The sequence below is a fragment of the Haliotis asinina genome, chromosome 1 (genome assembly GCF_037392515.1).
Source record: "Haliotis asinina isolate JCU_RB_2024 chromosome 1, JCU_Hal_asi_v2, whole genome shotgun sequence".
Classification (NCBI taxonomy): Eukaryota; Metazoa; Mollusca; class Gastropoda; order Lepetellida; family Haliotidae; genus Haliotis; species Haliotis asinina.
This window is the reverse complement of record NC_090280.1, coordinates 4,335,167-4,356,838: the sequence shown is the minus strand read 5'-3', so window position 1 is coordinate 4,356,838 and position 21,672 is coordinate 4,335,167. Positions and strand designations below refer to the sequence as shown.

General features: G+C 44.6%; 2 protein-coding genes across 2 annotated transcripts; one reads left to right on the top strand and one right to left on the bottom strand.

The window, feature by feature from the left end:
- Positions 1-423: 423 nt before the first annotated feature.
- LOC137260621 (uncharacterized) lies at positions 424-2,092 on the bottom strand. Its single transcript, XM_067798535.1, has 2 exons — positions 2,048-2,092; positions 424-828 (listed from the first exon to the last, which is right to left on the bottom strand). Exons 1-2 carry the CDS (start codon positions 2,090-2,092, stop codon positions 424-426), a joined length of 450 nt encoding a protein of 149 aa, XP_067654636.1.
- Positions 2,093-2,600: 508 nt separating this feature from the next.
- Positions 2,601-7,815, top strand: LOC137286488 (E3 ubiquitin-protein ligase TRIM56-like). The gene is made up of 2 exons (XM_067818386.1): positions 2,601-2,735; positions 4,174-7,815. The coding sequence occupies exons 1-2, from the start codon at positions 2,714-2,716 to the stop codon at positions 6,051-6,053; spliced, it is 1,902 nt and encodes a 633-aa protein (XP_067674487.1). The 5' UTR covers positions 2,601-2,713; the 3' UTR covers positions 6,054-7,815.
- The last annotated feature ends 13,857 nt before the right edge of the window (positions 7,816-21,672 follow it).

Here is a 21,672-nt window from a genome sequence, read left to right as displayed (position 1 = left end):
CCTACAGTACCTTCCACAATAGCACCTCCCCCAATAGCACCTCCCCCCTAAAGCACCTCCCCCTAAAGCACTTCTCACCTATAGCACCTTCCCCTATAGCACCTCCCCTATAGCATCTTCCCCTATAGCACATTCCCCTATAGCAACTTCCCCTATAGCACCTTCCACAATAGCACCCCCCCCCCCTATGGCACCTTCCCTAATAGCACCTCCCCCTACAGTACCTTCCACAATAGCACCTCCCCCAATAGCACCTCCCCTATAGCACCTTCCACAATAGCACCTACAACAATAGCACCTTCCCCTATGGCACCTTCCACAATAGCACCTCCCCCTATAGCACCTTCAACAATAGCACCTCCCCCTATAGCATCTTCCCCTATAGCACCTTCCCCTATAGCACCTTCCACAATAGCACCTCCCCTATAGCACCTTCCACAATAGCACCTCCCCTATAGCACCTCCCCCTATAGCACCTTCCACAATAGCACCTCCCCCTATAGCACCTTCCACAATAGCACCTCCCCCTATAGCATCTTCCCCTATAGCACCTTCCCCTATGGCACCTTCCACAATAGCACCTCCCCCTATAGCACCTTCCACAATAGCACCTTCCCCTATAGCACCTTCCACAATCGCACCTTCCCCTATAGCACCCTCCACAATCGCACCTCCCCATATAGCACCTTCCGCTATAGCACCTCCCCCTATAGCACCTTCCGCTATAGCACCTCCCCCTATAGCACCTACCCCTAGAGCACCTCCCCATATAGCACCTCCCCGTGTAACACCTCCCCCTATGGCACCTTCCACAATTTTCCCACGAATCTGAAGGAAACGATTACATCGAAGATGACATATTTTTCTACATAGTCCTGTCCATGTATAATGAAAGTATCAAACTGCAACAAGATGCATAAATAATTTGGGTTAGAAGTAGATTTTGTGACTATTAATCAAATTTAAAATGTAAAATATATTCAAAATGTCCTCATGACGTATGACGCCTGAATGTATTATTTGTCAGTAGTTTTCAGCGAGCCTTGGTTTAATTCAGTGTTTGGGGAATTTGGGGTAAAATCCCGAATATATCACACAATATTGGTTTTGTAAAGATATGATGATATGAATCATAGATATGAATAAATTTCTGGTGTGTAGCGTGTATGTATTTTAAATACTTACATACAGTATGTTGATTGTTTGTTATATTTAAAAATTTCCAATGCCTAAGCAGCGGTATTTCCAATCGTGATCGAAAACAAATATATGCGAAGCTCTGCGATGTCACAACATTAAATGCATGGGGCATGTCGCCCTCCACGGCAAACGGCATTATATGCCAAGGTACATCACTCCCATCAAGCGTAAAAACTAAGATTAGCTGCCATTTCGTTCTTTCCATGATTATCACAGAGGTATGTTGTTTCACACTTCTCCCAACTTCTCTGAACCGCGTGGGAATAGTATTTTCTGAAATCGATGTGACAGTTGCGTGGTTCAATACCGCAAATAACGAATCGGATGTTTCTTTCGTAAAACTTGTTGTTCAAGTGTCGAGGCTAACCACACAGTTTTATGCAATGTAAAACCAATCTCCAAACGTAAAGCTGATTAGCTGCGTGACACGGACGCTAACTTGAACGTTTTAGCTCCATATGTAGCGGCCACAAAACTTCCGAGTCCCGCGCTGGGATTCGAACGACGGACCTTTTGATCCGAAGTCGGACGCCTTGTCCACATGAACAAGAAGCTGACATGGTTAACCCCTCCAACAAGCTGACAAGGTAAGGATGTCATCTGTTAGATGACTCCATGCCCTGCTACACTTACAGTTGGTCCGGACCAGATGTAAGTTTCGATTGTGACTTCCCAATGATCTTCGCCTACAGTCGCTTTGTGATTGTAGAACTAAATTTCGCAAAATATTCCATACTGTTCAAAGGTACCGTTTACACATGAACTCTTGGAGGAGTCAGGAGTTACTAGGGACAGAAATAATTTGTTTCATAATACTGATTCTTGTCGGTGCATGAACCACCACTACCACCACATCAGTTCCTGGTGGAGCCACTCGTCGTTCGAGGAGCATATCCCCGTCTCCCTCCTCCTCATTCTCTGTAACGAAATCCCTCGCTATTCCTCATGGATCGTTAACTTGACTAGTAAATAAAACAGACATTTCATCTGAGCGGATTGCTTCCTGTGATGACAGTCACTGGATTGTTTAAAGCACATTGTCAATCATATAACATGTACAGATCACCATCAACATCAAATGTTGCAGAGTAACGCGTTAACGCCGACACCGTCTGCAGGATGGATCGTCCTTTCATTCAGCCAATACATCGGGTACGTTTCTACCCGCTGACGTTAGCTCAGCGCACTATAACTACTGTCCCGGAATCCCCTCAGTTGATCTAAATATACCTGAACGCCCAATGTCACAAAATGCCACTACGCATAACATTCGGGAGGTACGCAGCAGCGCTCACTGACACGGAACACCCGTCACGGCCCAATTGAACACAGAACTGGCTGTTTCCGCGATTTCACAATCGCGATCACATATATGAAACGTACGCCTGTGGTTTAGTCTGGTTATTTTCCACAAGGGACATCCTGGTTGATACTGTCTGATGATCAGCAATGCGATATGTCTTCTCACAACACAGCCAAGGTGTAGGACGGGTCTGAAGGCTGTATACCCAACATGGTCGACAGAAGCGTGGAAGGTACGTAGTGTTTTCAATTCCCTTAACTTCGGATTAGTCACACACACGTCATGTATGTAGCTGTGTTCAGATGTACAGGAACGTACTTGTTGGACAGCGAGGTGCACAACGACACACAGTAGGATCTGACATCCATCCCAAAGCCCTCACGGCAAAACGGGTATTCAGGCCCCGCCCTACACAGACATTAGAGTCAGTTTGGGTGTAGAATATCCCTCTGCGTTCATATTTCAATTTCAAGTTCGAGTTGTCACCCGTACAATTCCAAGCACAAAACTGACCACAACTTGTCACTGCAACATCGCGACACTGTATACTTTTGGAAATATGGTGGTTGTAACAAGATAACAATTGACTTCTACAGCACACACTGTTTCTTCCATGCACAAGTACATGTGCTTTTATGTCAGCCCGATGCCGTGAATCTGTGGTCACTGTGAATCACTTGATTGTGTGGTCCAGAAGAGAGTACTTAACTTCGCCATCAGATAAATATCTGTGAATTTGCAGATGGTGGCGTTACACGAAATCCCTCAGTGCTGTCTAATATGAAGGCGATTTGTGTTTATGTGTTGTTACGATGAGCGGAACATAGGTATGTAAACAATCCTGGCTGTACAACTCACAACTACTTGTGGCGCTGTCACGTTGTGTGGCGCTCTCCTGTTGTGTGGTGTAATGTCACTCAGTATCTTCTGTACTACTTCCAAAACTTTTCATCGCTACGACAATGTCACCGAAAGGAACACGAAAGAGAGATTTACCAGCTGCACCAGCAGGAATCGAACCCAGGTCTTTGGCATGACGAGCAAACGCTGCCCCATTGTGGGGTTGTGGTGGGTGAGGAACATTTAAATAAGAAAACTTTATATTATTTCAAGTCGGAGTGAAAATTGGGTGAGAAGTAGACAAATACGAATAGTTATATTCCATCAACCTGTCTACCTGTCTACCTGTCTACCTGTCAACCTGTCTACCCGTCTACCCGTCTATTCTGGACAGGCGTCTATTTGCAATATATTGTATAGTGTTTATTTGATTAATAAGGCATGTCCAGTCGCGTTAGGGACAGCACGATTGATGGGAATTTGCTTCGCGCTATTTGCGAGGCATAAGTTTGTTATTTGAAATATATCTTCCTTTTTTTCTGACCACAAGTGATTTTCTCGGAATGACACAAAGACAGTTAGATGTCCAGGTGGACCGCGGAAACTCGTGTAAATGACTGGTCAACACAGGTCAGCTGACAGCACGCACGGAATGGTTTGTTGTCGAGACAGAACTCAAGAGTCCTTTGACCCAAATCGCGTTAGAATCTCAAAACGAAAGCGAAGTGGGAACACCACCACCACCACCACATTTAGCCGCATTTATTTTACATTGTTATTAGAAAACTACTGACATAGCAACGTTCAAACAACGCTTTTATTTGTTTCAGGGTCTCTTGCTCTAAACCAGTATGACTCCTTCAGTCGGGGTTTCCTGGAATGTGGTATCTGCTTCGACCAGTTCAAGGACCCCAAGTTCCTACCCTGCGTCCACACCTTCTGTCAAGGATGTCTGTCCGATTATATCCAGAGCGTTTGTTCCAGACAAAACCCTCGCTTCAACTGCCCAACGTGTCGGGAAAATATTGAAATTCCAGATCCAAATGAATCAATTGATAAATGGGCAAATGGCTTCAAAGACAATTTTCTGATCAAGAACCTTCTTGGCCTTGTGTCCAGTGCTAGCGACTGTATTCCCTCCTTACCGGGGAGGTTCTGCTACAAACACCCCGGCAAATCTTTGGACTTTATGTGTGTTGACTGTGATGTGATGATCTGCTCGTCCTGTGCGCCAACCCTCCACAGGACGTGTCTTCAAGTGATTACGTTGGAGGAGGCCGTCGCTGAGAAGAGATCCAGGATTGAGATGTTCCATCACTCATTCTCTTCTCATAAGGCACGGTCTGAAGCCAAGACGGTGGAGCAGACGAAAGAACGGGATAAGCTGGAGATGCAGTACTGTGCGGAGAAGAGGAAGGTTGTGGACCACGTTGCACAGATCGTGCGGAAGATCAAGGAAGAGGAAAACCGTGCGTTGAATGATCTTGACCTTGCTTACAGCAAGTTTGACAACGAACTGAATGCGGAGCTACGTGAACACACCAGACAGAATCAGTTCCTCACTCGTCTGAAAGATGCATCTGATGAGCTGCTCCGTGGAGAGGACCTCCATCAGGTTATTGACCAGTACAGTGCCCTAGAACAGTACTGCATTAAACTCTCCTCATACAAGGAGAAGACATCATGTGACATACAAATGCGGAATCTACAATATCAGCCAAATCCCTGTAAAGGGCTACAACTGGGAAGCCTGAAACTCGAGTCACTAACCAGACAGTTGATGCTGTTGCCGATCTCTACACCACCTCCCTCCCCTGGGGCACCGGCTTCCCCTGCCTCACCCACGTCACCCCAGACGCCAGTTCAAGTCGGAAACGTGTCCCCTTTTGAATCACTTGTTACCGGGGGGCGGAACTTGAAGTTAGAAAGGATCATCTCTGCTAAAGTAAAAGGAGATAAGAATCAACCCAGCATACGCGATGCTGCTTCTGTAGCCGGTGGAGTCTTGGTTGTTACTGATGGGGAGAATTTCTGTGTCAAGTCCTTCTACACCCATGGCAAGAAGGATATGCATAGCAAGTTGGTTCTGGAAAAGAAGCCCCATGGTGTCTGTAATTATGTCGGTAACATGGTGGCCATTACTGTTCCTGCAGCAAAGCAAGTTGCCATCGTGTCTGTCTCGCCGAACCTGATTCTGCAGACCATTCTGAAGACTGACCTGAAATACTGGGGAATCACCCAGGTGGGCACAGACGCATTTGCCGTTAGCACCTGTCCAGGAACAGGGCCGATATTCATCAATATCATGGACTTGGAGGGAAATATTCTCAAGTGTATTCACAACGGAACGGCTCTGTTCGCGAATCCCCTCTACATGTGTACAGTTGCCAGTGGAGACATCATGGTCTCCGACTGCACGGTGTCCAAAGTGGCCTGTCTGCGGTTGAGCGGTCACGTGCTACACATGTGTCAGCCTGGGTTTGGCCATACCATTAAGAAGCCCGTGGGAATGGCAGATGATGGTAAAGGGTATGTTTTTGTAGCTGACAGCAAGCCGGTCCTAGTGCTGGTTGACTATTCAGGGAACATACGTTATCTGCTGCAAAAGACTGAAGGGCTCAAGAACCCTAAATGTGTGGCCATTGGACCCAAAGGATCGGTGTTTGTTTGTAATGAGAATGGAAAGGTTGGGGTGTTCACTGTTCAGTGAATACGTTTGTCACCAGTTTCAACCCATGGGTTCATTTAACAATGCAGAATCGTGGCAGTTCCAGCACTGAAGTCTCCGAGCGATGCATCCTTGACATTGATATTGATTCACTTCGTCCAAGAGAACTGAAGTGTCCTTGGAACTAAATACAATAACATGCAATTCCTTTTGAACACACACAGCCACTTACTACGTGTAGGGACAACAAGTAAAAATAAACATAGCACAGTTATTCGTGTCACGGTTTGAGATTAGGCAGATAGGGAACTCATACATAGCTCGATGGCTGTAACTCGGGCACAGAGGCAGACCTATGTTGCATAAGACAACGCCCGAATCTAGACCACTGGGTGGGCTTACTCTGCTAGAGATATGACTTATACTCCACAGGCCCTCGTGGCATTGCGAGGATTAAAGATTTTAAAAAATGTATTATATCAACATTTTAAGATGACCGCCACTTGAAACGCTTCACAGAACCATATACTAGTAGCTAGACAAGGCCGGACACTTCGGTGTACCCCACCCGCCTGTTTTGCTACCATTTCATGCAATCGATTAAAACACTTAATCTAAACATAATCATGAGTAAATGGCCTATCGATCACCCTTCACGACACCTACCAGTTGTTTATTGTTATTTCTACAAGTCGATTGAAAGCCGATTTTGACGCTATAACCAAACGATTTTCACACAAATGGAGTACGAGAGCAAATATGATAAGACCGCATAAAACGGGTAGTCAAAGCAAGCCCTCTTATTGGCCAACGCTCGCTGTTGTCCTCCATTTGTGAAGTGTTTCAAGTCGGGAGTCATCTCAAAATTTATATATATTTTTTCAAATAAGGCCTCGACCCGTTAGAAGTTGTCACCGTTGTATTCCTTTTTTTCATATTAAACCATATTCACCATCCTATGCAACACCACGATACTCGCTAACTTTGATTACGCGTGTTAACAATTGTATTGACTGAACATTTCTCTCATGATGAAGTGGTTGAGTGGGCAAGTAGGGAGAGCGTTTCTTCATCACGATACACTTGAATTTGAATATCTGTTCAGGAACGTTACTGTTTTTAAGTCTATAAGCTGTAAAATATGAATCAGTTTCTACTCACTCGCTACGCTGCGAGATTTCATCCGTGCATTTTATCCTAAAGTTAATATGAACGGATTGCAAAATAAATTACCTCAACTTTTGGTTTATTTTAATTTTTTATATCTTGCTCTTGAACAAAAGGCTCGTTTTGCTCCTCGTTTCGCCTTTTTGCATTCGTCAAGCCGTCGATCACCTTGTTACACATGAGCACAAAGTCACAATGTATGTCGGTTCTTCGTGGTATTGATCTGGATTGTCTGGTCCAGCCATAAAGCAGGAAAAAATCATTTCCCAGAATGAACTGAAATCAATATTAAACACAAAAACATTGTAGATAATTTGAGTTTGGTGGATAGAGTAGTTAAGTATGTACGTGTTTTGTTCAATTTTAAAATACTTTGAGTTAAAATTCAACTATTTTATTTTGTCAAACTTAGTTTGAAATTTGAGTAAAACCTTGAGTTTGTTTCGAGAAATCGGGGCCTGTAGCACTACAGCACCTGCTCACGTACACTTGCTCCTGTTTTAGACCAGTATTTAGGTTTCACAAATTGTAGCGCTTTGCTCTTAAAATTGGTACTATACCCTAACCATCATCTTCATCACCATATTTAAATGTACTGAATTCTTTTCAATTTGAATAAAGTATATATTTTTTGTAATGGGCGTTTCATTGTTTTACTCACTTTGCTTTCAGATTCAGAATGAGAGTCGGATTGAAGTATTTCTCTTATGGCGTGTCGAGTCCATTTGGGAAGAGTGAGTGAGTGAGTGAGTGTGTGCGTGAGTGAGTGAGTGAGTGAGTGAGTGAGTGAGTGAGTGAGTGAGTGAGTGAGTGAGTGAGTGAGTGAGTGAGTGAGTGCGTGCGTGAGTGAGTGAGTGAGTGAGTGCGTGCGTGAGTGAGTGAGTGTGTGAGTGAGTGAGTGAGTGAGTGAGTGAGTGAGTGAGATGGGTTTGATGCTTTTAGTCATCTTCCAACATCGTGGAGTACACCAAAAATAGAAATCAATCATTTGTCCCATTTTTCATGATCAGTCAGGGGTATAATATCCATTTTGAGAGAACCTCTAGGCTAAACCTTGTGTGGAAGGAATGCGGTGACTTTAGCTGAAACAACATACGCGAGACCAATCATAACCAGGTAACCACATTCAGCGGATCCGGAAATGACAAGGGGCTGTAAGTCTTCACAACATATATATGAATCAACGCACCAAATATCAAACATTCTCAAGCAAATATTTTACTTCGCTGCCTCGCGTGTTCATATTTGTGTCCTGTTGCTACATGCAACAATCAGTGATAATTCAGATATAAGGAGGCGTTCCCATGAATAACTGAATAGGGGTCAGACAATTCGAGACATACATTCCAGGTTTGATTCAACACGTGTGGATTCTCTGTTGGAATATTGCTAAAAGCAGCGTATAACTTCACCCTCACTCACTCACCCTAAGCATCGGTTGTTTGCACTAGCTTTAACTACCCATCTAACAATTAGGGTAGAAAAAAAACAAATGAGACATAGTTAGATACTGACAATTTTTATTTTAAAGTTTTTATTGCAAGTAAACATGAACAAAATATGAAAACAATCTGTAACAGTGCTAGTAGACGAAGACAATGTTATACTAGTTAATACTGTCAGTACCGTCGCCAGAGATCGTCTTTGACAAACCCCTGGCTACATCTCCAATAACAGGCACTCGTATGGTGTATCTGTCTACTGGGACATGGGGCATAACGTCACACTGATTGTCATGGATGGTACAAATTCCCTGAGGGTGCGCGTGAAACACGTTGGGTTACGAATTCAGTGTGTTTTAAATTTTACCACCTTAGACACTGGGATAAGAATGCTTAATTAATGGTGCAAGTGCCTTCGTCCTGCGCAAGTGGAACACAGCTACACCCCTACATCCTGAACTACAAAGGAGGGACACACATCCCAGGAAAAACACATTCGTACGAGATTCGGTTCATCAGCAGTGTCACCGGATCACTGCAACATCTTTTCGAAACTATGGAAAAACATCCTTGTCACATCATCTTTACTCGCTGCTTTCCTTGTGGATTAATAATCCCTACGTCCACACAACGTCTGGGCCATCGCTTTGTCCTTAGCATAATGGAGTAAAGAGAACAGACTGGAGTGTTGACATGGTAACATGGCATTTTAGATTTGGGGCAGTTGTTATGGTATTGATTCATGCATATTGTTATGTAGGACCACCAGTCTCAAATAACGCGGTTCTCCAGGACCACGACACCAACGAAACCAGGCATAACCTTGCGAAATGTCATAATTCAGATTTACTGATAGAACTACAACGCTGATAATTGTGCCATTTTCTGCAGTCTACTAACACTTTCTATTCGTATGCCCACAGCGCTTTCACTCACAATCAGAGAATGGACCTCTTTATTCTGAAAACTTGGACACAACATCCATGTGTGTGCATCACATCGAAAGAATTAGTTTTTGTAATTCACATTCAGCTGAGTACTGGCACGTAGTATGAATTGTTCCTGTGAATTTCACTGGCTAAGAAATGACAAGTATAAATTCACGGGTGGTCAACACAATGTCGAAAATTCCTGAACGTGACGTCACCAATAAGTCGTGACGTCACATCCGGATTTTTCATGAGAACCCGACTAGACTGCAGTTTACCGGGCTCGCTACCCGGGGACTGCTGAGGACTGCACCCCCTTTCTAGATTCTTAGCCGTTGGGCACCCCTTCTAGATCCTTAGGGTTAGTGAGTAAAGGTTAGGGTTGGCTTCACTTTGGTGTGAGTATATCCATCCGAAAAAGTCGGGAAAAGTGCGCCCGGTAAAGTGCACTACTCCCGAGAACCCGAAAATAGGCTGACACAACTGACGTCTCAGGCATGATTATACAAGTATCATGAACCATTCCACGCGTAATGGTTCTCGCCCGACCACATGCCAAATTTAAATACCCTCAACCTTTGAGACAGAAGCTCTTATGCCTCAAGATTCCACAATAAAACAGGCCATAAACACTTCCAGCTTAAAAATATCACTTCTACGCTGTACACTGTTTTGTAAACAGAAAATGCTTCTATGGGCAATATCCAAGGCCTTCAGCGTTCACTGTTTTAACTACTTCCGGTTTCATGACCTTGACCTCAATCTCGTCAATGAACCCATACATAATTGTGTATACAATAACAACTATAAATACTCATCCAGCCACATGAAAGACCCTGACTCCTTGGAGGCAGTGGCTTTACAGATGAGAAGTGTCCATAGAGGTGAATCGCCTTCAAACTGACACTGACCTCTGACACAGCTAGAACACGTGACAGGCGATAAGCTGAATACTAGCAGTCAATCAGAATTGCCGGCAAAATGCTGATATTGCTGCAGTAAAGTTCAGAAAATTCAAGATATCTGAAATATACTTCCCGTCAAAAGTTTAGACTCACGTAAAGCACTTACTATGTGTGATCTAGTATGGTCACATTGAAGATGAATTTCTCTCCATTAACTTGGGAGAAGCAGCTGCAAAGCTTACCCAGATGAACTTCATTATGATCATGCATCAAAGCATCTGCAGATACCATGCATGTAAACAGCTGTGTCTTGTGGACCCACAAGTTTTGTTAAGATTTTGCCAACTTTCACAGATTTTAATCATTTACTGAAGTCATCACACAAGCCTTATAATGCTATGAATTTGCTTAACAACACATCAATTCATGTGTAAAAAAGTACCTTCAAACAGAATGGAATGTCTTTGCTAAATCTAGTTCAGAACAGTTGATTGTAGTAAATGGTTACATTTACACTAGTGAGCTTAAACTTTGGATGGGTAGTATATGACAATGAACATTCAACACATAAGGTTTGTGCAACACTGTTCTAATTCTATAACATGTAGAGAGTATATGTATAAGGATTTAGAGTGGACAAGTCTAGGATCCTGTTGTACAAAGCTGTTGCTAAGGCGACTCCCATACTACGTTACCTTTACATAGACGTAAGGTAGACTTCGGGCTAAGGTTGTTTCGTACACCAGCTCCAAGATACACATATTTGGAACAATATATCAAGCTAAAGACAGCTGAAACAATGCTCCGACACTATCCCTGGGTGAGTTTAACAGAGCGCTGATGTGCATTAAAGCATCAAGCAATAAAGTGTAGCATGTCAGCTTCTTCAAGTTGGAAAGCCTGCGGTGATGCTGATCTCAGGCTGTGGTGAAACCATGAGCACTTGTAGGTATGGTGAAAAATAACGTTGAAACAGGGTGAAATGGGTTTAAAGATACAATCAAAGGTGGCCAATGGCCTATGGGATGCACAGCATCTGGGCTCCCTGTGATCAGCCCCACAGGTCCACATGAATCATTACCATGGATACAAAGAATAATACAGACCAATGGTATCCAGAGTTCTACAGTCAGAGTGTTTTCCTAACAAAAATGAGTTATCTTGCAACAGTTTAGATCAGTACCAATTTAAACATGCACCAGCACAAACATAAAGTATAAAAAAACATCATGAAGTATCATAAATGTATGTTGACAACAAAATCTGACTGAAATATAAATTCAGCAATGACAAGGTTTTGTTAAATCACATGAGTTCACAAATGAACATTTAAAAATCTAGTATAAACCACACAGACACTCGGGGAAACCACAACAAACCTGGAATGCTTGCAAATACAAACCAATAGTAATAAGCAACATCTGTCTGACAGGTAAGGTTCTCTCTCCACATCTCCATAAGTAGTGGTACAAGTGGTGGATGCAGATTTGTACTGAGGCCAAGCCATAATGGATTCTTGTCCCCAAATTCAGGTCAGTATGCTGGGAAATCCAAAACGCATATATATTATTGGAAACTTCCACTTTCAGATATTTTTGTTTCTAATTTCCCTCACAATTCATGATAGTCTGTTGTGTTTTGTCACAGGATTCACTGTCAGTATTTCTAATGATGAATATCTATACTAAGAGTATATAATATCATTAACTACTTGAACTGTTTAAATTACTTCTGGTAAGCAAAGCATGAGAAAATGCTATTCATTTCTTCAATCATGATGTTTTCATTTATGGAGTCAGCTGATTAGTAATTCCAGTCTTCAGATGTCTAGCCTGTGTTTGACTGGGATCACCACTCTCGATCACATGCTGGCCATTATTACAATATCAACAATATAGTGACAATATCAGTAACACAGTGGGTCAGTGGCTGACAATGTTGGTCATGTACATTGTATGTTTTAAAAATACTTTCCTGAACAAACAGAACAAACAGTATCGTCAACCCATTGATGTTTCATAGCTCGAAAAGTGCAATTTTTCCAATTCACATGTCAACATCTTGACCGATTATTATTTGCTTATTGACACTGTCATTTATGTGGCTGATTCTCATCTGAAACAACATTTCATGCTTAATTATTTTGAATATTCTTGATTATTACTTCATACACACACCAGTTTGACCAAAGTGTTATTACTATACTGAATGAGCAGGGAGAACTACATGTATAAGGACACAGGACGTAACATGTCCCTGTATTCCCATGGCACAGGCTTGTATTGTGAGTTAGGCAGGGCTTACATTACGTCCGTTTTTTCTTGCGTTGCATAGTGCGTTACATAAAAAAAAACACAATTTCATCATTTATACCTTGCACTATGTCCGTTTTTCAGGTGTGTTGCGCTGCACTGCGTTGAAAATAGGTCTTGCAGTATTTTTGACGCAACGCAAATTGAAATGCAGAGGGAATTCCCTTGATCACGCCATTTTAACAAGATATCTTGCCAACACGTGAGTACATCCGGTTCATTGTTTTTGTAATTTCTTGAACAAAACAAGCCAGTGTAACATGTAATCCTTGTAATTGGATGACTTATCACTCCAGAATGCTTTATCTGTTTGTATATGACTTAAACTATTTCATAAATATTAAGTAATATACCATATAATACTATTTACATAAAACTGCAGTGGTTGTGATTAATTCCTCCTCTTCCTCCAACACCATACTCATCACAGCTTTGGCTGCCATCTTTACTTATAACGCATGTTCAAAATGCATATTAACGCATATAGTGTAAGAGCAAAAACGCAACGCACAATGCCTGTGTTAAAAAAAACCGACGTAACGTAAGCCCTGCCTTAGCAATATTTAGCATTCACAACATGGTATGAGCAGGTGGTTGTCACAGCCTTCACAACATGGTATGAGCAGGTGGTTGTTACAGCCTTCACAACATGGTATGAACAGGTGCTGTTACAGCCTTCACAACATGGTATGAGCAGGCAGTGGTTACAGCCTCCACAACATGGTATGAGTAGGCGGTGGTTACAGCCTTCACAACATGGTATGAGCAGGCAGTGGTTACAGCCTTCACAACATGGTATGAGCAGGCGGTGGTTACAGCCTTCACAACATGGTATGAGCAGGTGCTGGTTACAGCCTTCACAACATGGTATGAGCAGGTGCTGGTTATAGCCTTCACAACATGGTATGAGCAGGTGCTGGTTACAGCCTTCACAACATGGTATGAGCAGGCGGTGGTTACAGCCTCCACAACATGGTATGAGCAGGCGGTGGTTACAGCCTTCCCAACGTGGTATGAGCAGGCGGTGGTTACAGCCTTCCCAACGTGGTATGAGCAGGCGGTGGGGTAACCCAGTGGTTTACAGCCTTCACAAAATGGTATGAGCAAGCGGTGGGGTAACCCAGTGGTTTACAGCATTCACTTGTCATGCCGATGACCTGGGATCGATTCCCCTTATGAGTTTAATGTGCGAAGTCTATTTCTGGTGAGAGAAGCAGTCAGTATTGGTGTTTGTTTTGTTTGGTGATTAACACTGCAATCAGCAATATTTATTAAAATCTAAATATTTTAGATATTTAAATACTTACCTTACCATAGGTCTTATGCATATTACCTCAAGCTTCGCTAGAAGAGATCAGACAGTCGTTGATTCGCCATTCCCTGGATGGCTACCTCATGTAATCTACGAATGTAGTCACGGAAGTGACGTGATCTCCCCACTCGCGCGAGAGCGCAGAATCCAAAATTCACTTTTACCGCCAACCGGAAGGTCCGAAGAGTCCAAAGTGGGGAGGAGCATCCAGCGTTGGGAGGGAGTCACCGCCCTATGGTAAGGTAAGTATTTAAATATCTAAAATATTTAGATTTTAATAAATTTTTAACTTACCTTACCATAGGTCTTATGCATATGGCTTCGACAGATGGATGGTGGTGTGGACTCCGGAGGACCATCCCTCAGCAAACAGTGCACATGCAACAGGAGAACTTGGGAAACCAATGCCAACGGTCTCAGGATAACACCTGGAGCAGGACAAAGAGTAACCCAATAGAACTCCAAAGAAAAACCGACGCACCCTGAGGGTGAGGTTAATCTTAAGACCAACGGTAAGTAACAGCGTTATTACCTAATGGGCGGACGGTCGGGTAAGTTGCTGAGCAACTACCAGTGGACCAAATGACTGTAACCCCTCCACATCTTCAACTGTCAGGTCCCTCAAGTAGTGGGAAGCGAAGACAGTTGATGATTTCCAGAAACAACCCTCCATGATCTGCGCTACCGTGCAATATCGATGGAGGGCCATTGTAGATGCCAAAGCCCTGATCTCGTGCGGGTTATTTGCTACCGGATGAGGCAGGAGCTTGTCGTCGTAGGCAGCCAGGATTGTCGATCTGAGCCAAAGGGCAATCGTGTTCCTGTTTACCTCTCCTTTGCAGGTCGACGCAAATGGGATGAATAGTCTTTTGCGGGACCGTCTCCTAGAGGCTGACCTTTTAATGTAACATCTCAGAGCTCTGACCAGACATAGCAGTTCCTCCTCCAAGTCATGATGACCAAGGATCGTAGACAAAGGAGGGATGGAAAATAACCTGTTGGGCTGCCCGGGAAGCGGGTTCTTAGCCACAAAGTCCCAGAGCAGACCCAAATGGACTCGTCCGTGCCTTGACTGTTCAAAGTGAATCTGTGTGACGTCAAGAGCATGGATCTCACTGACTCTAGCCGCTGTCGCCAATGCTAGTAGGAAAGCCGTCTTCTTGGATAGGTGTTCAAAAGAGGCTTCCTCTAACGGCTCATACGGCGGTCCTCTAAGATGTTGTAGAACGACATTAAGATCCCAGGCTGGAGGACGAAACTTGGCCTTCTGGTCTTCCAGCTTGAAAGCTTTGAGAAACGCAATCAGTTCCGGTACCTTGGAGATCTGTTTACCTGACTTGATCGCAAGGACAGAATTCAATGCTGACAGATAGGTGCCTAAGGTACTGCCTCTGAGATGTCTAAAGTTCCGTAGAAAGAGAACTTTGACACAAACTGAGGGGATGTTGCCATAGGATCTTGAGAACTATGAGCGCAAAAATTCTCGAACGAGCGCCATTTGTCGTCATATAGGGATCGGGTAGAAACTATGCGCGCGAGCTATAACGCTCGCCACGTGCATGGAGTAGCCCTTAGCCTTTAACGCCCTCTGCAAATGACCCATGCGTGAAGATGGAATCGCAGTGGATCCGGATGCAGTTGTCGACTGTGTGGATGCCGAAGTAGATGCAACCACTCTGGAAGTTTGTATGGTTCTCCGCTTGCGAGTCGTCGAAGGTTGGGGAACCATGGCCTGGCTGGCCACCAAGGTGCGACCAAAAGCAGTTGCAGGTTCTGAGTCTGCTTGACCTTAGCGACCACTTCTGAGAGAAAGGGCTGGTGGTGGAAACGTGTAAGCGTCCAGACCTTCCCACGACAGGGACATCGCGTCGATCGCTCACGCCTCCAGGTCCATAAAGTGACTGAGTGGAAACCCTGTGCTCCCGGGCGATTAACTTCGCCACTTGAGATGAGTACCCCTTGGCCCTCAAGACTTTCACAGATGGTCCAGGCGCAAAGATGAAACCGCGACGGAACCAGGTGCAGTGTCCGATTGTGAGGATGGAACAACAATTGGTCCCACTCTAGAAGCCGATTATTTGAAACGTCTCTCCACACAACATATTCTCCGTTGGTGATAGACGTAGGGGGTGAGATAAGGCGTCTGCCATGAAGATGCAGGCTCCTGGTATGTGAGATACTTTATTTTGGAGGATCAGACTCGACCACATCGAAGGGTAGAAACGACAAGTGTAGTAGAGGTCGAGGCCTCCTTGACCCTTGTTTACCTAGAAAGCTACTACTGAGTTGACCGTATGGATCATCAGTAGCTTGTCTCTCGGTGCTGTCAACCAATGACAGACATGCATCACCGCTTTCATCTTCAACTGGGTGATGTGAAGAGATTGAGCTCCACTCTTCCAGAATCCTGCTGCAACCTTCTTGACTAGATAGGCACTCAATCCTTGGAGAGAAGTGTCTACCTAAAGATGGTTGTTGAATGACGGCTCTAATAAGTAACTTCCTACGCAAACATTGACCAGCGAGCCTACCACAGGTGTGGTGTCAAGACGTGCAATGTCGTAAACCTGTCATGAAATCATGATCAAGAAAACGCTGTCATAGACGTAATAGTAGACGTCTACGTCTGATCATATCCTAAGGTGACATGAGCAAATCGAGTAGACATTATCACTGACATAGTGATAACGGACAAAGTAGAGCTTGCTTTTAACATAGCCTTGAACTTCGACCCCCGAACCTGGGACGGCGATGTGATGAATCAAGTCCCGCGGAGTTAGTTAGTCATCCAAGCTGACTTAACAGCCTGATAATGAAGTCCACCCCTCTCAAGATAATCTTGTATGCCGTAAAGATGCGTCATTCTTCGACTTCAGAATAACCACGCTGTTCATTATGAATGTGTTGACATTTCAAGGAAGTCTATTTATAGCTGGCTGTCTGTCCGATCAGAAACTGCCATACATCGCTGCACGCCTCCTGATAGGCAGCGTTGAGACTACTGTTAGAGGATCTCTATGCCGACTAGAGAAATCCAATGCCGCTGTAGACTGCTAGTCTAGAGTGTAACGACATCTTTCCATCGTAAATGACTAAGTCACTGCAGACAACTTCCTTACACTAGAATAATAACAACACATTCTGCGCAGGGCGTTGTCCCTCGATGACCAATCAGAACGTAGATGTAACGTCCCTGGGATCCTTTGCAGGGCGTTGTCTCTCGGGGACCAATCAAAATGTAGACGTGACGTCACCGGTGTAGCAGGTAACTGATCACCATGAAATCTTGTAAACGGTGATACCCTGCTAGCCTGTAGGCTTAACAGTAACCATGCTGTATGGCGAGCACGTGTCTAAAGGAGTAAAGCGCGCGAAAACCCTTCCGCCGCTTGAAAACTGACGCAGACAAATTGCTTTCCAAGTACATGTGTTGGAATTTTCCCCGAAGATAAATGCTGCCCTCTCTTGTAATAAGAGGTGTAGTTAGGCGTGGCACTTTGTAGTTGTCTCGAAAAATCTTCGTGACAAAATGCGTAAAGCACGTGAAAGAAAACTTTCTCCGCTTGAAGTATATGTAGACAAATTGTAAAGTAAGGATCTTCGAGGATGCAGCCAGTCCCTCCAAAGGACACCCAGTCTCACGCCTACCAGCAGAGGAATATCTGGTACGGTGATCAATCCTCGAGGCGTTGTCTTCAGACAAGTCCATCGCCGCCGCCGAGGTAGCTGACACCAGAGCAGACAACGGCTTAAGCATCCGCTTGAGTTCAGTCTCAATGGTCACCCGCTTAGAATCCTGCACTCTGTAAGAGAGCTGCGAGGAGCCCAATAACCGCTACATAGATTCAACCAAGACCGCCACGCTGTCCGCGAAAACCAGGCTGTGTATCTTGTAATCTGACTTCTTGGATTTACACACTTAGAAATTCGGATTAGATGACAATTTTTCAAAGACCGCATCTAATACAGCCACGGCGTCCGCCACCATAGGATCAGGCGGGATGAGTAGCTCCGGCGATAAATGAAGTGCTGCAGGGTTGTTGGAATTAGCCGAAGGTGAAGGGCAGTACGGTAACCTGTTAGCAATCCACTCGAAGACGACTGATAAGGGTAGTTAAGTGTCATCACCATCGCCGTCGCCTCCTGCCTCCTCGTCGAAGTCCGGGCCAAAAACCTGTTCTTCCAGGTCCTCATAGGAAACGGAATTCGAATCACGCCGCGATGTAGGAGACCAAGTCGATGCATGAGCAGCAGATTCCTTGGACGAGATCCAAGGTGGTTCCGGCGACCGCAAACGCCGAGTTCTAGAGGAGCGTCGAGGTGATATGGACTGGGAGCGCAAGCAACGTCTTCACCTGGTAGCTCATTCAAAGGGCGTAGCGGGGACCGAGAGCGCCGACAAAGACTACTGTGGAGGGTACAGGATCACCGACTCCCAGGGAACCTGGAGCGCGATCTGCGCCGAGAGCGCTCTGCCTCCAAGCGCCGAGCGCGCCCTTCATCCAACTGTCGTTGTAAAACCTCTTCCCTGGACAACGTATGCAACACCCTGGGTATACGGTAAGGCGCAGGCGCTGGCGCTGGCATAGGGTCCGGCGTCGGCATAGGCATTGGCATAGGGTCCGGCGTCGGCATAGGCGCTGGCGTAGGTATAGGCACTAGCGCAAGCACAGCCTCTGGCATAGGCATAGGCATAGGCACTGGCGCAAGCACAGGCGCTGGCGCTGGCGTAGACATAGGTGCTGGCGTAGGCATAGGCGCTGGCGTAGTCACTAGCGCAAGCACAGCTTCTGGCGCTGGCGTAGACATAGGCGCTGGCGTAGGCATAGGCACTGGCGCAAGCACAGGCGCTGGCGCTGGCGTAGACATAGGCGCTGGCGTAGACATAGGCGTAGGCACAAGCACAGGCGCTGGCATAGGCGCTGGCGTAAGCAAAGGCGCTGGTGTTGGCATAGGCGCTGGTGTCGAGATGTCCAGACGCTGGCATCGCAGCAGCACCGGGCGTCAGGAGAGAGCGCAGGAACCTCTGGACTTCCGGATGAGACAAGGCATCTGGATGAAAACAGATCCACGATGGAATCCGAGCGAGGTGGTTCCGGGGACAAACGTACAGGCGTCACAGACGAACGCCCCATCCCAGGCGTCGGCACAGGCGTTGAAGGCGGTTGTAAGTCAGGGTCGTCCGGCAGAGATCCCAACGACGACGCTGGAGACGACAACCTTCTCTACCGCTGTGAAAAAAACTTCCTCTTAGCCGCAATAAGTCTCGAAATCCGCCACCAATAACGCCTCGCAGTACTGGCAGTGTCCGTCAAAAGAGCAGGCTAGAGACGCACAATCCGGGCACCAAGGGTGGGGATATTCGCCGATTCCTGCCCCAAGCAGATAGTGCAAAACTGGGGAGATATACACAGTTAAGTGCAACAAACAAACATAACAATGCGTTGAAACCAACGCTAGGAGGTAGAAAAAACACCCCTATACCAGAAATGCAGCACCCCCACTGTAAAGTAGGCACGCCCGTAAGCTCGTGACAGCGAAGGCCAAACAACCAAAATGGCTGTCTGCGTACATCGCAACGTGGCACGAAAAACATATAAATGCTGTGAAACATGGGCAAAAATACTAATCGACATGTAAAATCACATGGAGGAAGAAAAAACCAGCAAGATATAATACCCCCACGGACGCCATGCCGCACTCACACACGACGCGGGCGAACCCACCCCGAAGTGAGAGAAAAAAACAACACGAGGTAGCAAAGTAAGTGCAGTTAAATGATTACTTACCTAAACACGCACACCTAAGGGATACAAACCATACCTACCCGTGAGAAAACAAATTTATTAAACCACAAAGTAGGTAAACTAAGCGAACCAAACACGTCCGAACAGACGAACGCTAGAGGTAAAAGTGAATTTTGGATTCTGCGCTCTCGCGCGAGTGGGGAGATCACGTCACTTCCGTGACTACATTCGTAGATTACATGAGGTAGCCATCCAGGGAATGGCGAATCAACGACTGTCTGATCTCTTCTAGCGAAGCTTGAGGTAATATGCATAAGACCTATGGTAAGGTAAGTTAAAAATTTCAGCTTTATGACAACCTATAAGAAATCGAGCCTGGATCAGATAATCCAGTGATCAACTGCATGAGCATCAATCCAAGCAATTTGGATACAATGACATCTATGAACCAAGCAAACCTGACAACCAGATCCTGTTAGTCACCTCTCATGACAAGCATGGGTTTCTGAAGAACAATTCTAACCCCGACATTCATAGATATATAAACAATGAGCATAGTCTCTAAGTCAGGTATTCTAAAAATTAAAAAAAAAATGTAAAGCTGGAGTTCTTTTCAAAACTTGATATTATAAAAATGTAAAAATACCACCCGTTCACTGTTCCTATAAGCTAAATATAATATCTACATCAATTAAAAATAGCTGACATTTTAAAATTAGTAGTCATTTCGAGAACATAAATAAGAAAATATGCATGAAATAGGAGAAATGAGCTCCAGTGACACTAGGGACTAAGGTTGGTAAATATGTATCAGCTGAACTAGTGAGATAAGATCTTAGTGATGGACGTCATCACATTCATTACTGGTTTAGTTTTCACCTTCATCATCAGAACATCCCCGAATCATGCTGGACAATGTCTGTGTTTGATTAACACAGGAACGCTCCCTGATCATACTGCAGATGTGCAACTAACAATCAGAACACAATTTTAAAATTTACAACATTGCATAGTTTACATAAAGTTGACTTTTCAAATACCATTATATCAACTCAGTTATTCAACCCCAGCCTGTCCCTCATGCTGAAGACCAGGTTCAATTCCCCACAGGGGTACAATGTGTTGAGCCCATTTCTGGTATCCACCATGATATTGCTGGAACACTGGGGAACATGGTGTTTCACTCACTCACTCACTCACTCACTCACTCACTGGGATACTAGCAAGCTTGATTTCAAGATGCAATTAGAGCTTGAAATTGCCTAGTGATTGAAGACTTTCAAGTGCTTCGAGCAGCTCGTTTTGTGTAATCAATAGTAATAATGAAAGTTGAGCTGGGGTCGTAATGTAGTGCTTTGAGCATGGTCAGGGTGCGGATTTGTGGTGCATTATAACTATACAGATCAACATGATTATCATCATCATCATCATCATCATCATCATCATCATCATCATCATATAATGTGTATCAGTGAGAAGAGACAGAGCATGTTTCAGGCCAGTAATGAAAAACTTTGAGGCCTTTTACTGTCTGACCACTGGTTGAACAGTGGTCAGACAGTTAGGTCACAAGTGGAACAGTCTTGGTCAAGCTACCTAAAACATAGTATCTATTCATTGTCCTCACAAGAGATAAGTGATTTCATGGATTGGGTAACAAAAGGTCTTACAAACATCTGCTATTCCACCAGTTCAGTATCCAAGGGCCATATAATCTTGTACTTAAGCACAGACTTAAGAATGTTTCACCAACATCTCTAGAAACCAATCTTGCTGAATCAGCTCTTGGGCATACATGAAAGCCTGACAAGAATGATGTGATATTTCTCATTATCACTCATACAGAG